The 13818-nt window shown below is 44.4% G+C and overlaps 1 protein-coding gene across 2 annotated transcripts in view; it reads right to left on the bottom strand.

The window, feature by feature from the left end:
• Positions 1 to 13818, bottom strand: part of NRF1 (nuclear respiratory factor 1) — a 111750-nt gene that overhangs the window by 14429 nt on the left and 83503 nt on the right. For both annotated transcript variants that reach the window (XM_084897651.1, XM_084897650.1), the window contains exon 10: positions 7664 to 7788. In XM_084897651.1, the coding sequence (XP_084753777.1) occupies positions 7664 to 7788 (125 nt within the window). The remainder of the gene's footprint in view (positions 1 to 7663; positions 7789 to 13818) is intronic.

Below are 13818 nucleotides of genomic sequence, written 5' to 3' on the forward strand. Positions count from 1 at the left end.
TTTGAGAACAATACAGTGGAGCTGTGCACTATAAAGCTTCAAGCAGTAAGGAGAGGCTGGGCTGGGCAGTCAGGAGAATTGTTGGACGCCTCTCTAGGAGCCAATCTGATAGCAGGGTCTTTGTAGTCTCGCTCAGAGCAGAGTCTCAGTTTCCATATATAGACCCCTTCAATGATTCTCAGGTCCAATTGCTAGCTTTACAACCGAAAAGATTTTTTTTTTTTTTTTTTTTTATCAATTTAACTTCGAAAACCCTATTTAGGCTCTGTAAATCTCTAAATTGGGGCCTTTCTAATAATGATTTGGTGTAATTATAAAGGTGCAGGCAATTGTGCTGACAAAGCCAAATCTATATGTCTCCTGGCCGGGCCTTTGCTCTCGGTCTGACCGGCCGGAGGAGAAAAGAGGCTTTGTCAGGAGCAGATGTGCAGTGGGAGGCCCTGGGAAAGCAGATCTGTTGAATGAAGCAGGTGCCACTTAGACATTCACTTTACTGACTCCAACCACAACCTCCCCTTCATTTGATATCCTGCTCTTGGCAGGAGGATGGGGAGAGAGCATCACACAAAAAGGAAGCATGTTTATCCTGTTCAGATTACTGCTCTGCCAGGCTGCTGCTGCTGGGCTCTGCACACTTGCTCTTTATTAAGCAAATGGCAGATCTGGGAAGTGAATCCCTGTATTTACACAGGTAACCTGAGAGCCAGAGGGCCCCAAACCATACTGGCTGCAATGTGCAAGCTATTCGAGTTAATAACAGTACACCCACATTCCTTCAAAATCCCAGTGGAAGCATAAATAAAAAGAGGAAAGTCCCCTTTACCCAAGAACCTAAAAAACTTCATCTGAAGAATTTTTCACGTTAAGAAATTCTTGTTCTTGTGTGAACAGTGACTGATCCCATTTTTATATGCTCAATTGAAACCCACTTTTCAATCCACGTATCAAATAGAAATGACTGCAATGAAACTTGTTCAGTTATGGCTCTGAATCTGGTATGCTACACACACACACAAATCCCTTCACAGAATATTACCTGCAATGAGGCACCAAGATTCTGTCTTGGTTACAAGGAGCTGGAATCATCTAAGACCAGAATCTGTCTTTCGAATACAAAGACTCAGAAAGATCTGGGGACCTAAAGGGAAGGAGAATGAGATAACGAAACATGTAACTTGACCTTCAGGACACTGGGGACGGAGGAGACCTTGGTCAGTGGTGTCCATCTGCCAGATGGCAGGCATGTTCTCGGGAATCTCTGCCCAGAATGTCCCTGGCACATCAGTTTCCTCAAGCTGAGAATACCTGGCACAATCAGACCAAGGAGCAGATCAAGGCAGGCCATGGTGGCTTGATAACCTGCCAATTCCCACTGGGCTTCAAGGAGCCAACGCTGGAAGCACTCAGCTTTTAGCATGGATAGCATCTAAAAGCTACATCTGAGGGCCACGGCCATGGCTCAGATGAGTCCTAAGAACAGAGACCAAACATTTCATTGTAAAAGGCCCTCTTCTTTTCCAGTCTTTAAGTCTTCAAACAGCAGAAACTAGGTGAGCAATTCCTGGTGTACATATCACAAATGCCCGAGGCCACTCCGTTCATAATGATAGAGGGAGGCGACACATCCCCTCTGGACTTGCGGACTGGGTGAGCAGAAAGATGAATCTAAACCCATGACACTTTCAAGAGGCCTGCTCCTTCAGAAGGTATGCGCAGGTCAGCATCTTTGCAGGAGACAGGAAAGGCCTGGTAACTGGGAGAATTGAATCTGTTTTGTCTCCCCAGCATGCCTGAGGGACAATGCTTCCACTAGCAACAGGCTTTGTGAAGAGGGGTTCTCAGCCTGAGATTCACTTCCTGCTCCCTCCAGTGGAGGCTTACTGGACCAGAGCCTAAGAATGTGTTCCAGAAGTGCTAAAAGCAAATCCTCTTAAGATTGGTTCCCTTGCCATCCTTGATTCCCTTGCCTAATCTCACTAATAATGGTATAACAGTTATTGCATGCTCCTGATGACCCAGGCACTAACGAGAGTAGGACTTCTCTGCTGTCCCTAAAATTAGTGACGTCAACGTATCTCTCTGGACGGGGAGACTCGGGAGACAGAAAAACTGCTGCTTCCCTCCAAGAGCTAGTCCGGTAGGCATTTCGGATTCAGGAGATTAGGATGAAGGCAAGCTTCAATGCTGAGAAAGGGCTGGGTAATGCCCAGGGGGCACAGATCTGTAACCCTTTTCGGATATTATAGAATTGACAGCCCCATCACCCATCTCCTATCACCATTCCTTAGAAGCAGCGTGCTTCATTGTGAAGTCTGGAATTCACCTGACAGCAACGGCTTCCTTCAGCCTTGTGACCCACCAGGCTCTGGATGTTTTTATTTTTTTTTTGGTGGGGGGGTGGTGTCACTATAAATCCATTAGAGTGAGTGCCTGAAGATGCCTGTAACCAGGAAGAGAAATCCTGGTCACCTTGTGAGGCATCTAAGTTGAAATGTGCAAGTGGCCGGGGAAGTGGGTCTCGGTATCGCCACTGCTCCTGCCACGGGTGTTTCTGCCGGGGACTCTGTGTGCACAGACAGGGCGGTGCTTCTTGCAACCCTGCTGCCTAGCCATTTACTGGTGCGGATTATTGCGGCCTGTGGGTAGGCTTTTTTTGTTTGTTTTAAAAAACATATTTTATTATTTTTTTACAGAAAGGAAAGGAGAGGGCTAGAGTTAGAAACATTGATCAGCTGCCTCCCGCACACTCTCCACTGGGGATGTGCCCACAACTAAGGTACACGCTCTTGACTGAAATCAAACCTGGGACCCTTGAGTCTGCAGGCCTAAGCTCCATCCACTGAGCCAAACCGGTTAGGGTGTGTTGTTTTGTTTTTAAAGCAAAGCCGTGCTGTCCATGACCTGAGGTGATGGGGAAGCAAAGCTCATGAAGTGTGTCTGCTGTCCTCTCCTGTGCAGAAGGGGCACAACTTGCCAGGAGGCGGCAGTGTTTGTGCTACAGCCTTTAGTTCAGTGCTATCCAATAGAACTTTCTGCAAGGAAGATGTTCTGTCTCCTTTACAGTGCCCACCAGCTGGCTACAGGTGGCTATTTAACCACACATAAGTAGCTACCATATTGAACAGCACACCATTAGATATTGGGTTTTGATGCCATTTACTTGCCCCTGTAAGATTTATCATGACAATGGCTCAGTGGATAGAGCGTCAGCCTGTGGACTGAAGGGTCCCAGGTTCGATTCTGATGGTACCTTGGTTGCAGGCTCAATCCTTGCCCCAGTTAGGGCAGGTGTAGGAGGCAACCAATTGATGTCTCTCTCTCACATCTCTCTCTCTCCCCCCCCCCCCCGCCCCCCCTCCATTCTATTCAAAAATCAATGGGCCGAAACCGGTTTGGCTCAGTGGATAGAGCATTGGCCTGCGGACTGAAAGGTCCCGGGTTCGATTCCGGTCAAGGGCATGTGCCTTGTTGCGGGCACATCCCCAGTAGGGGGTGTGCAAGAGGCAGCTGATTGATGTTTCTCTCTCATTGATGTTTCTAGCTTTCTATTCCTCTCTCTTCCTCTCTGTAAAAACTCAATAAAATATATTTTTAAAAAAATCAATGGAAAAATAGCCTCCAGTGAGGATTAACAACAAAAAAACAAACAAAATATTTTTAAAATGAGTACAGACATGACCCTAACTAATTAAACAACCCGCAAACAAATGCTATGCCCCCTTTTTTCTTGTGGCAAGTTTAGAAAAAGTGTCAGCCGCTGGAGAAAAAATGCTGATACTTTCTTAGCAGCTCTGGTAACAGGCTAATGAGACAATAGTTGAAGCAGATGACTGCCATTAATTTCGTTGATTAACCAAGAACTTCAGTTATCAGTATTGCCCCACCCCCACCCCACCTCACCTAGCTTCCAGGAATGAAAGATAGCTGCATGGATCTGTCATAAGATCTCAGACAGAAGAGTACTTCTGAGTGGCCAAGTGCCAGTATAATTCTTATTTTTCATAATTTTTGCTGAAATAGGGAGGAAGAGAAAAGAACAAGATCTGGTTCCCTGAGGATGACGAACAGTGGATAGCACGGCTGGGTAGAAGGTGAATGTCACTCAAAGAGCCCTCAGGCCTGTGTGAGCACACATGTGTCCTGGAGAGTGAGGGGAAGCCAATGGCAATTTAAACACTGTATGACTTCTTATATTAAGGCGTGTGAGAGAGGGAGAAGGAAGAAATAACTGTGTTAAAAAAATAATAAAGGAAGGAGCTCGTCCAGAGGCCTTTCCCAGCCAAAGGTAATTCCATCTGCATCTCAATGAAAAGAAAGGCACCTGTGAAAATCTTTAAATTGAACCAACCAGGAAACTCCATCCTAAGAGATAAAAGTCTCCTTTACTGCAGCTGAAAAAGGGAAAACATAAATGAAATGGAGCAATGCCAGTGCCTGAGTAGTCCTTTAGAGTTGGGATGGGGTAGGGTCCAGAAAAAAAGCGGAAGTCTTCAGGGTGCAAGGTCTCTGTCAGCTCTGTCCCAGCGACCTGGAATTTAAACTTCTGCTATGCATGGGCTATTATCTTTCCTTGAAAACCATGTCCTACAGGATACTGCTTTCATATCTGCACATGCCCAGCCATCCCTCACTGGGTATTGTACTCCACCAAGTTCCACACATACTAGTAACGGTCCTCCGCCCCCTCTAGGTCCGTCTGAGAAGATGCTGAAAAGTCTGAACAATATCCAAATTGCTCCTCGCAGAGTCATCTGCTAGCAGGATTTTTACTTAAGTCCTACTTGGGAAGCTGAGATGTACTGCTCCCCAGTGGTATCTGTTTCCTAACAGCACCTTGTCCTGGTGCTTCCTGTTAATAAACTCTCCCTGGCAGCACCCTTGGCCTACTGGAGGATTCCTTAAGCTTGTCATCACAGAAGTGACAAATGTTGGTAACAGGACACAACCTGAAAGAATAATGAAAAGAGAGCTTCTGCAGTTCCAGTCTCAGAGTAAATGCTGCAGCATGATGGGTAAATATGTTAGCAGGTGGAAGAGCATGAGAATTACTTGAGTCATTCTTTGGATACCCAAAGGAAAAATGAAATAATCCATCTGCACTTAAAATTGCTGGGACGAGGCACAACTCAATGGTCTCGTTTGATATAAAAAAAAGACGCTTCGAGAAGGTAATAATTCCAACTCTGAGTTCAGCACATGTGAGCAGTCACAAACTGGGGATGGCCTGCTTTGGGGAACCACTGGCTTTTAGGATTAGACCAGAATTTTCTCTTATCACAAACGTAGCCAACAACATAAAAGCAACACAGCTGATTCACACAACCCAAAGCTACTCAAGAGGCAGCTTCCAGGAATCAACAGTAGTGGGCGTGATTCAACTCCACTGCATGGCTCAACATTTGACTAGAGAGAGACTCAGAGGGTCCATCAGAAAGGTGAGGCTGGGAGGAGTTCAGAACTATAAAGCAGTCTGTTCTCCTCAGCCGCACAGGTCAAGAGGGGATTACATGAGAAAGGATAACAAAGTCTCCTTCCAAACCCACACAGAGTTCCACGGGGCATAACCGCGTGTGCACTTCAGAAGAATGTCACAGCGCTGGACATCTTCCCTTTCGTTAAGGTGTGTTAGGGCGCAGATGAGGAACAGAGAAAAGCAAGCAGGATTCTGGTTAGAGCAGGAGGTCTGCCTTAATTCGATCTATACTCCTTTTCATCCTAAACATACATGGCGATGAGATGCCCTTTGCCCTACAGCGTTCTCAGGAAGATCATCTCTGTCTCTATTTGGGTTCGCTCATGGAAGCCCCTAGCCCTACAGAAAAAGTGAGATATAACTGTAGCATTTCATATTTGTTTTTTTAAATAAATGATTCTTGGAAGCCACAATGGCTGTTATATTTCCTATTTTATTCTTTTTAAAAAATATGTTTTTATTTATTTGTTAGTTTTCACCTGAAGATATTTTGTCTATTGACTTTTAGAGAGAGTGAGGCGGGGGGGGAGAGAGGGAGAGAGAAAAAGAGAGAGAGAGAGAGAGAGAGAGAGAGAGAGAAACACTGATGTGATAAGAGACACATTGATGATAGAGATACACCAATTGCCTCTGGCAACCCAGGTACCCTGCCCTTGACTAAGAATTAAATCTGGATCCTTAAATGTGTGGGCCAAGTACTAACCACTGACAAATACTGGCCACAACTGTTTTTATTGATTTTAGAGAGAGGGCTAAAGGGGGAGAGAGCGAGAGCAAGAGCAAGAGAGAGAGACATCGATGGCTGCCTCCTGCAAGCCTCCTACAGGGGTGGGGCCTCACAATGAGCAATGCAGGAATCTAACCGTGACCTCTTGGTGCACGGGAATAACGAAACAACGCTCAACCAACTGAGCCACAGGCCAGAACTCCTATAATATGTTGTTCTTCTCCGGGGGACAGAAGTACTTTCTTCTTCCCACTTCCAAAGGAGGACAGACTCACTCTTTCTTCAAAGACCTTTCCAACTAAAATCTATTCAATTCTTAGGGATTACCCTAAAAAAGTGCAGGGACATTTTTCAGCCACTAATGGCATTAAGGAACTTTCTGCCTGGGAATTGTAAATGAATATATCAGGTTTTCTACCCATTTGGTCTTCCATAGCAGTATTATTGATTTTGTGGAGTTGACTAAACCAATTAAAAAAAAAAAAAAAAAAAAGGAACTTTCTGCTAAACAAATGTATGTTATTATCTATCCTCTTTCCAGGACTTTAAACAACAAATCTCCAAAACCATTGAGCATCTTATAGAAATGTCTAATTACTACCGGTACGCTGGAAATTAATATACTATTGTACTGTAATTGAAAAAGCACCACAGGGTGCTTAATCTGACCCGCTCAATCTAATTATATATAAGTTAAAACAAAAGCTGAACAGACAATCACATGCTGTCTCACACAACTGGGCTGGTCCTCCTCTCAGCCCAGACTTCTGAGGCCCTTCCTGGGGCAGGCCCAGGCTCGGTAACTGACGCCCAGTGCCTGCCGATGGAGAGCCGAAGAGCTGGGCTGGCGGTGTGAATTTCTGCTGCCATATTTCTATGAACTTTATCCCTTTCATTTCCTCGGGGAATAATCCATAGCCAGGAAGTCAGAGAGCTGGGGAAGCAGGGCAGGGTGCTAGGATGCTATCGGCTAAGTCCAGCGGTCCGTGGTGAGGCCACGAGAAGAGGCAGCACCCACAGCACCACCCGAAGGGCACCTGCAGCAGAGCTACCGCTATAATTTATCTTCCTCCAGACGGAGCGTGCCGCCAGCCATGGTGCACCCGCCATGGGAGTCTCTGCTGGAGGAGAGGCCATGACCTCTCCCCGGGGACAGCAAGGACACCAGATGTTAGAGTACCTCTCAGCAAGTCCTGTCATAGCGAAACAGTCACTTTCCAAATAAGCAGCTCAGTTAGGTAACCGTTACCATGGCTCCCCCACCCCGTCCCAGGAAACCCCACGTCTCCTACTCGTGAACAGAGCGAGGGGCTCCTGGACTTTCCGAGGCATCCATTGCCCACCAGTAAAGAAAAGCTCCAATCAGAGCTCAGCCTCTTTCTGGAGGGTTTGTTGTCAGTCATGTCATGAAGGTTTAAGTGGAAACAAGGAAGAAATTCAATGAAATATTTATGCTCTCTTACCATTAGCATCCTGGACGCCAGTAAGTGCTCCAACGGCTGCTGCGGTTTCCCCAGACAGGACGATCTGGCCCCCGCCTTGCAAGGTGGCTTCGGCCAGCGTGGCGACAGCATGGGCGGCGGCCTCACTGCGGGGACAGGAACAGGAGGGGTGCGAGTTGAATAAAGGCCCAGCACTGCCCTTCCCTGGCCTCCGTGCTGTGAGCCTGCAGGAAACACACGGGCCCACTGGATGGAGCCGGAGTAATTTTTAAATGACAATAAAGACAGCCAGAGAAATCCCAAGTTTCACCTATTTCTAAAGCTACTGTGAGAGTTTCTTTAAACCTAGGAAATGGGTGTTTGAGGACAAAGTCTCCTCTTTATCGACAGCGACTGAGTGCTTGTGAGCCCAGTGGAGCTCTGATCCGGATTCACAACGGAAAAGCCATTTTGGTTGTCAATCACAAGGTTTCCTTTTTTCCTTCTCTCTTTACAGTAACACAAGGCAGATAATCACCTAAAACTGCCCTTTGGTAGCCAAGAATAAATGATAATCTGAGGAGTCAGCAACCTGGATTTGCTATTCAATTAATATTAAATAATAACAATTAGCCTTATATCCATAATTTAAATACAAAGTAATGGTTAATGACTATCCTGCAAAGTCCAATTATTCCCTTTGCCTCACTGTACATGCAGGCATTGCTAAAATTAAGACCCAAAATTTAAAATGATCGGTATAAGCCCAAACTCCTTGACTCTAGAAACACATAAAATAATAAACCTCCCTTCATTGCAAAACACTCTGTACAATAGACATGAACAGTGTTTATAGTGAGCACTATTCTAGCAGTGTGTCCCATCTCCTTTTCCTTGCTATATGCTTTTGCTGTATGCATAAATACCCACTTTTACTTATTCTATGATGCTACACACTATATAATGTGCTATTATTTTATGTGTCATTAAGAAAGAAAAGAGAAATTCCTGACGATTGTAAAGGTAAGACTATAATTTATCAGTCATATTTCAGAGATGTTAAATGTGGGGGTAGGAAAGTATCAGGTACCACCTCGCAGGTGACTGAGGAAGTGCGGAAAGCAGGCACAGGAAGAGGAGATTGTGTCATTAGCTTAGCAGAGGTGCACAAAGTCCTGGGTTTGACACCAAATGAGACAGTTGCCTCGGCTTTGTTCTGAGGCTGCAGGCGTTGCCGGAGCTCTAATAGTCACAATTACAAGCTGGAGTGGGCTGGGCGAGGGGCCGTGGACCGCTTAGGGTGAACATGATGACTGGGCAAAGTGACAGGTAGTATCATAATGTCACTTTGCCTAAAAAAGTCAGCAGACAAGTAAAGCAACTGCAATACCCCCCCACCCCCCAAGATTTCTTGGTCACTATAAGGATTCTAGGAAGCAGTAAAAGAAACTGAATGAACAGAAAAGTCTCATTAAAAAGAAAAGTCTCCCCTTGTTACTTCTTTTAACTTTTATATCTTTATGTTTAAAAGTTATTTTTTTCCTAATAATAAAATATATGTAAGCCCTAGCTGGTCTGGTTCAGTGGATAGAGTTTCTGCCCACAGACTGAAAGGTTCAATTCTGGCCAAGGTTGCAGGCTTGATCCTCGGCCCTGGGTGTGTGCAGGAGGCAACCAATCGATGTGTCTCTCTCACATCTATGTTTTTCTCTCTCTCCCCCTCCCTTATACTCTCTCTAAAAATCAATGGGAAAATATCCTTGGGTGAGGATTAACAAAATAATAATAATAATAATAATAATAAAATACATGTAAAAAACTTGTAAATTTAAACTATACAGAGATAATAGTATTTCCTTCTCATCTTAAACACAGCTGTAAACAGATAATAATCAGAATCATACTGTCTACAGTTTTATAGCCTGCTTTTTTCCACCTAACAATGTATTGACCCCATATAAAAATACTTTGACATTTATTCAAAATAATAAATTAAATTCCAAAGTGCTGACTTTTCCCTTTTAAAGTTACATAGCTGTGGCAACCTTTAATTTGGATGCTTCTCCCTTTGACTTAGTTCAAGGTCATGATTAGATATTTCAAATTTATTTCCTTCATAACAAATTTTGAGATATAATTGAGCAAAAACTGAACAGAATAGAGTTTACATGCAGCCCATGTAGAAGCTAAGATGATCTTTTATGCTGAAACAGTTCTTAGTGAACTGATACCCCCCAGTATCTGTAACACGAATTCAGAGCCAAAGGGGAGCCTTAATCTGGAATTACTACTAAGGCTATTCTTCACAAATCACATGGTAAATTTTAATTTCAAAGTGCTTCATAATCATCAGAGGTAGTGAAACAAAGTATTATTTAGTGCCTAGATCCTTTTTAGTTAATATTTTTCTAAAAAACTTGTGTCAAATAATACTAACATCCTATTTTACAGTGTTAACACTCTGACCTGAGATTTCATGGAAAGCTAAAAAAAATGTTCTTTGAAAAAAGCAGCTGTGTGGAAAAGGAAGCTGCAGATGAGAACTGTTTATGTGGAAATAGGATTTTTATTTACAGGTTACCTCGGCCACTGCTCATTCCGTTTTGTGTTTGTGTTTTTTAAAATATATTTTTATTGATTTTTTACAGAGAGGAAGGGAAAGGGATAGACAGCTAGAAACATTGATGAAACAGAAACATCGACCAGCTGCCTCCTACATACCCCCTACCAGGGATGTGCCCGTAACCAAGGTACATGCCCTTGACTGGAATCGAACCTGGGATCTTTCAGTCCGCAGATCGACACTCTAGCCACTGAGCCAAACCGGTTTCGGCTCATTCTGTTTTTAATCACAGTTTACAACCCTCTTATTTCTGTGACCATCAAAGGTGATGCCCTGCCACTCTTGTGCACCCGGACACATGCTTGTAGTGTGGAGTGTCACAGGCAGTGATGGGGAGGGCAGCTACCCAAGTCCTCACATGAAAGTATCTGTAGCCAATTACTCCTATTTTATTTTGTCTGAAGCTCAAAACACTCAAAGACATTTTCTTTAATACTTTTCTAAAATGTTAAGGTAAGTGCGCTCTCCCTTCCGGGAGCATGCCATGCCTCTCCTCCCTCTCAGGCATGCATCTTCACTTTTCTCTCCTTCGGTAAACTCCAAGGGTCCCCACGAGACTTGCAACCAGGGAGCAGTGGGCAGTGGCAGCCCATCCCGGGCTAACCCTCTGAACTTGTCTCCAATGCCCCCTTCCCTGACTTTCAGCAGCCTTGACTTGGCTTATTTCTTTCTCTGTGACTTCCTTTCTTTTTAAAAAATACATTAATTTCAGAGAGGAAGGGAGAGGGAGAAAGAGACAGAAACATCAAGGATGTTAGAGAATCATTGATTGGCTGCCTTGTGCATGCCCCCTTCTAGGGATCAAGCCTGCAACCTGGGCATATGCCCTGACAGGGAATTGAACCATGACCTCCTGGTTCACAGGTTGATGCTCAACTTCCCAGTGAGCCAACAGCAGCCCCACCTTGGCTCACTTCTTTCCTCTAAGGTCTCCAGAGAGCCACAGCAGCCCCTCATCTCTCTCTTGTAGCTTCCTCTATCCTAAGCTTTTCCTTTTTCATGAAAGTATACTTTCCTCACATGAAAGTGTCCCTAGCTTTTCACTGTCCCTACCTTTAATAAACATACTCTCAAAATAAACAAATAATTAAGTAAAACACGTTACAGTAGAAGCAAAGCTGGGACCAGCAATCACCTAAGCAATCTGGGCTGCAGGGAGGAAGGGTCCAATGGAGATGACAGGTCCCAGGTCAGTGAGGTTAGTTCTCTCATCCCGTCAGGAGCCATAGGCAAGGCAGAAGGGATGGATGTTTTACACGGGGCATTAAGACAGGGGGTGACTCCAGAGGTCAGCAAATGCAGTTCAAAATCTATTCTAACCATTTCCACTAGATTTCAGTTCGAAATCTATTCTAACCACTTCCACTAGATTTCATAAAAAGTGATCAAACGTTGCCGAAATCGGTTTGGCTCAATGGATAGAGCGTCGGCTTGGGGATTGAAGGGTCCCGGGTTCGATTCCGGTCAAGGGCATGTACCTTGGTTGCAGGCATATCCCCAATAGGGGGTGTGCAAGAGGCAGCTGATCGATGACTCTCTCTCATCGATGTTTCTAACTCTCTATCTCTCTCCCTTCCTCTCTGTAAAAAATCAATAAAATACATTAAAAAAAAAAAAGTGATCAAATGCTATTGCTGGAAAAAAGATTACCTTTACTTAAAAGGTGAATAGGCATTAAAATGTCTCTAAGCTACCACTTCACAATTTTTTGACAAAAGTCATTTCCTAACTTTTTATTTGCAAGTGTCAAACCTTATCTACAGGAAAAAGAAGCGGTTACACAGTCCCTGCCCTCCATTTCCAGAGAGGATTTCTGATCTAGGTTGTCCATCCCATTTTACTGGCAAATAAATAGCAGTCCATATACTGAAGCCACATTTTATTTTAATAATATGTCTACATACTTAATTTAACAGTATTTTATTTTTTTAAAAAAAGGCAAGAGTAATTTTTTCTTTGAAAATTTGGTTCACTTCTTTTTTAAGCAAAGTTTCTTCACAGCAAAAGAACAGCAACTCTAAATTCCTCGAGAAGAGGAATCAATTTAGGCATTTGTTTCCTCATAGCTCCGAGCCACAGCGCTACACACAGTAGACAGTAAAAGCTGTCTTGGTGTCAACACACTGAATTTCCACTAAGGCAACTGTAGTTCAGCCTACAGGTATTTATCATGTGTGCAAACTGACTTGTTTCAGAGGAAATATAAATCTAGGACAGCTTACCCAACAAACTGAAACTAAAGCAATCATTACACTGCAACAACCAAATGATTCCACTGCCTTTCCTCTAGTTGTTCAGGCTGAATAGCTCTATTATTTATTTGTTTGTTTGTTTGTTTATTTTTGGTGCTGTGATGCTCGGTTCTTCACTTTGATTCTCTCATCTCCTTCCTAAAAGTGTTGATTTATTATATATTTGGAAAATAATTAAAATTAACTACTTTCCAGACCAGGGTGGGCTAAAGGCTGCCTGAGTCCAGGCCCTTGTTCTGACTTGCTGTGCGAAAGTCTCCTGGCAGCATGGTTGAAAAACAGGTCCGTCCTGCATCTGTCCCGGTCCCCTTCCCCCTTTGACAGATGAAGGTGCCCCCTGCCTTCCTCTTCCCCACCTGCCAGTCCATGCAGCCTGCCTCTCTTCTCACTCTGCGCCCACATCTGCTGTTTACAGTGAGCAGAGGCGCAGGTGATTATTAGAAAACCTTGCTTGTCCCATCTGCACCTGACTGCTAGGCGGGAGCAGCTCTATGAACTCACTTTGTTACCATAGGAACAAAGGCCTGATTTCTTAGTATATTATCACTAAGATGACTTCAGGGTGCATCTCATCCCTTAGGGAAGCAAACACCAAGGACTCATGTCTTCAGTCCACTCCTCCTTCCACTAGACGGTAGGTTACTTCTCTTGGAATCAGAAAACCCCTGATGTCCCCCTACCAGCCTGCTATAGCCTGGTCTTCGCTGTCAGGTGTGGTTTCTTCACCCCCAGCAAAGGCTGCCACACACCACCCCCCAGCACTCACCGGGCGCTTACTTGATTGCAAACAGATTTCACCATCTCTGTTCTCCTCCCACATTCTCCCTCCTCTGGCGTAAACACGATAGCCACTTGAGCTGCATCTGAGTCTGTTAACAAGCTCTCCGGGGAAACCAGTACCCTCCTTGCCTTTAGAAATAAGCCCTGGTTCTTACACTAACGGGAGCCAGGATGTGCCTCATATTTTCCACAATGTGCAGTTTCCAGGATATTCCAGTCTTCACCGGAATACTGAAAGCACCGATTCAATGAAATAAAGTTTCGCTGGTCTTTAATGGTGGCCAGTCAGGCCCCATGCCACAGTGAGGAGTTACTGGGTAAAAGGGAGGGGGTTCTCATTCTGGCCAAGGCTTTCAGGAAACCTCTCAGAGCAGAGTGGGACAGGGCCAAAGTGAGAAATACAATAAAATAACACTTTCTGTTACTGAAAAGCAGCATAGTTCAATGGGCTAAGAAAAAAGTCTCAATTGCAGGTCACTCAGGGACTCGATGGGTAACTCTGGGAGGACAACTGTGCGTTTCCAGTTTTCTGTGCCCACTCA

The sequence above is a fragment of the Pipistrellus hanaki genome (assembly GCF_964339955.1).
Source record: "Pipistrellus hanaki genome assembly, chromosome: 10".
In the NCBI taxonomy this organism is placed as follows: domain Eukaryota; kingdom Metazoa; phylum Chordata; class Mammalia; order Chiroptera; family Vespertilionidae; genus Pipistrellus; species Pipistrellus hanaki.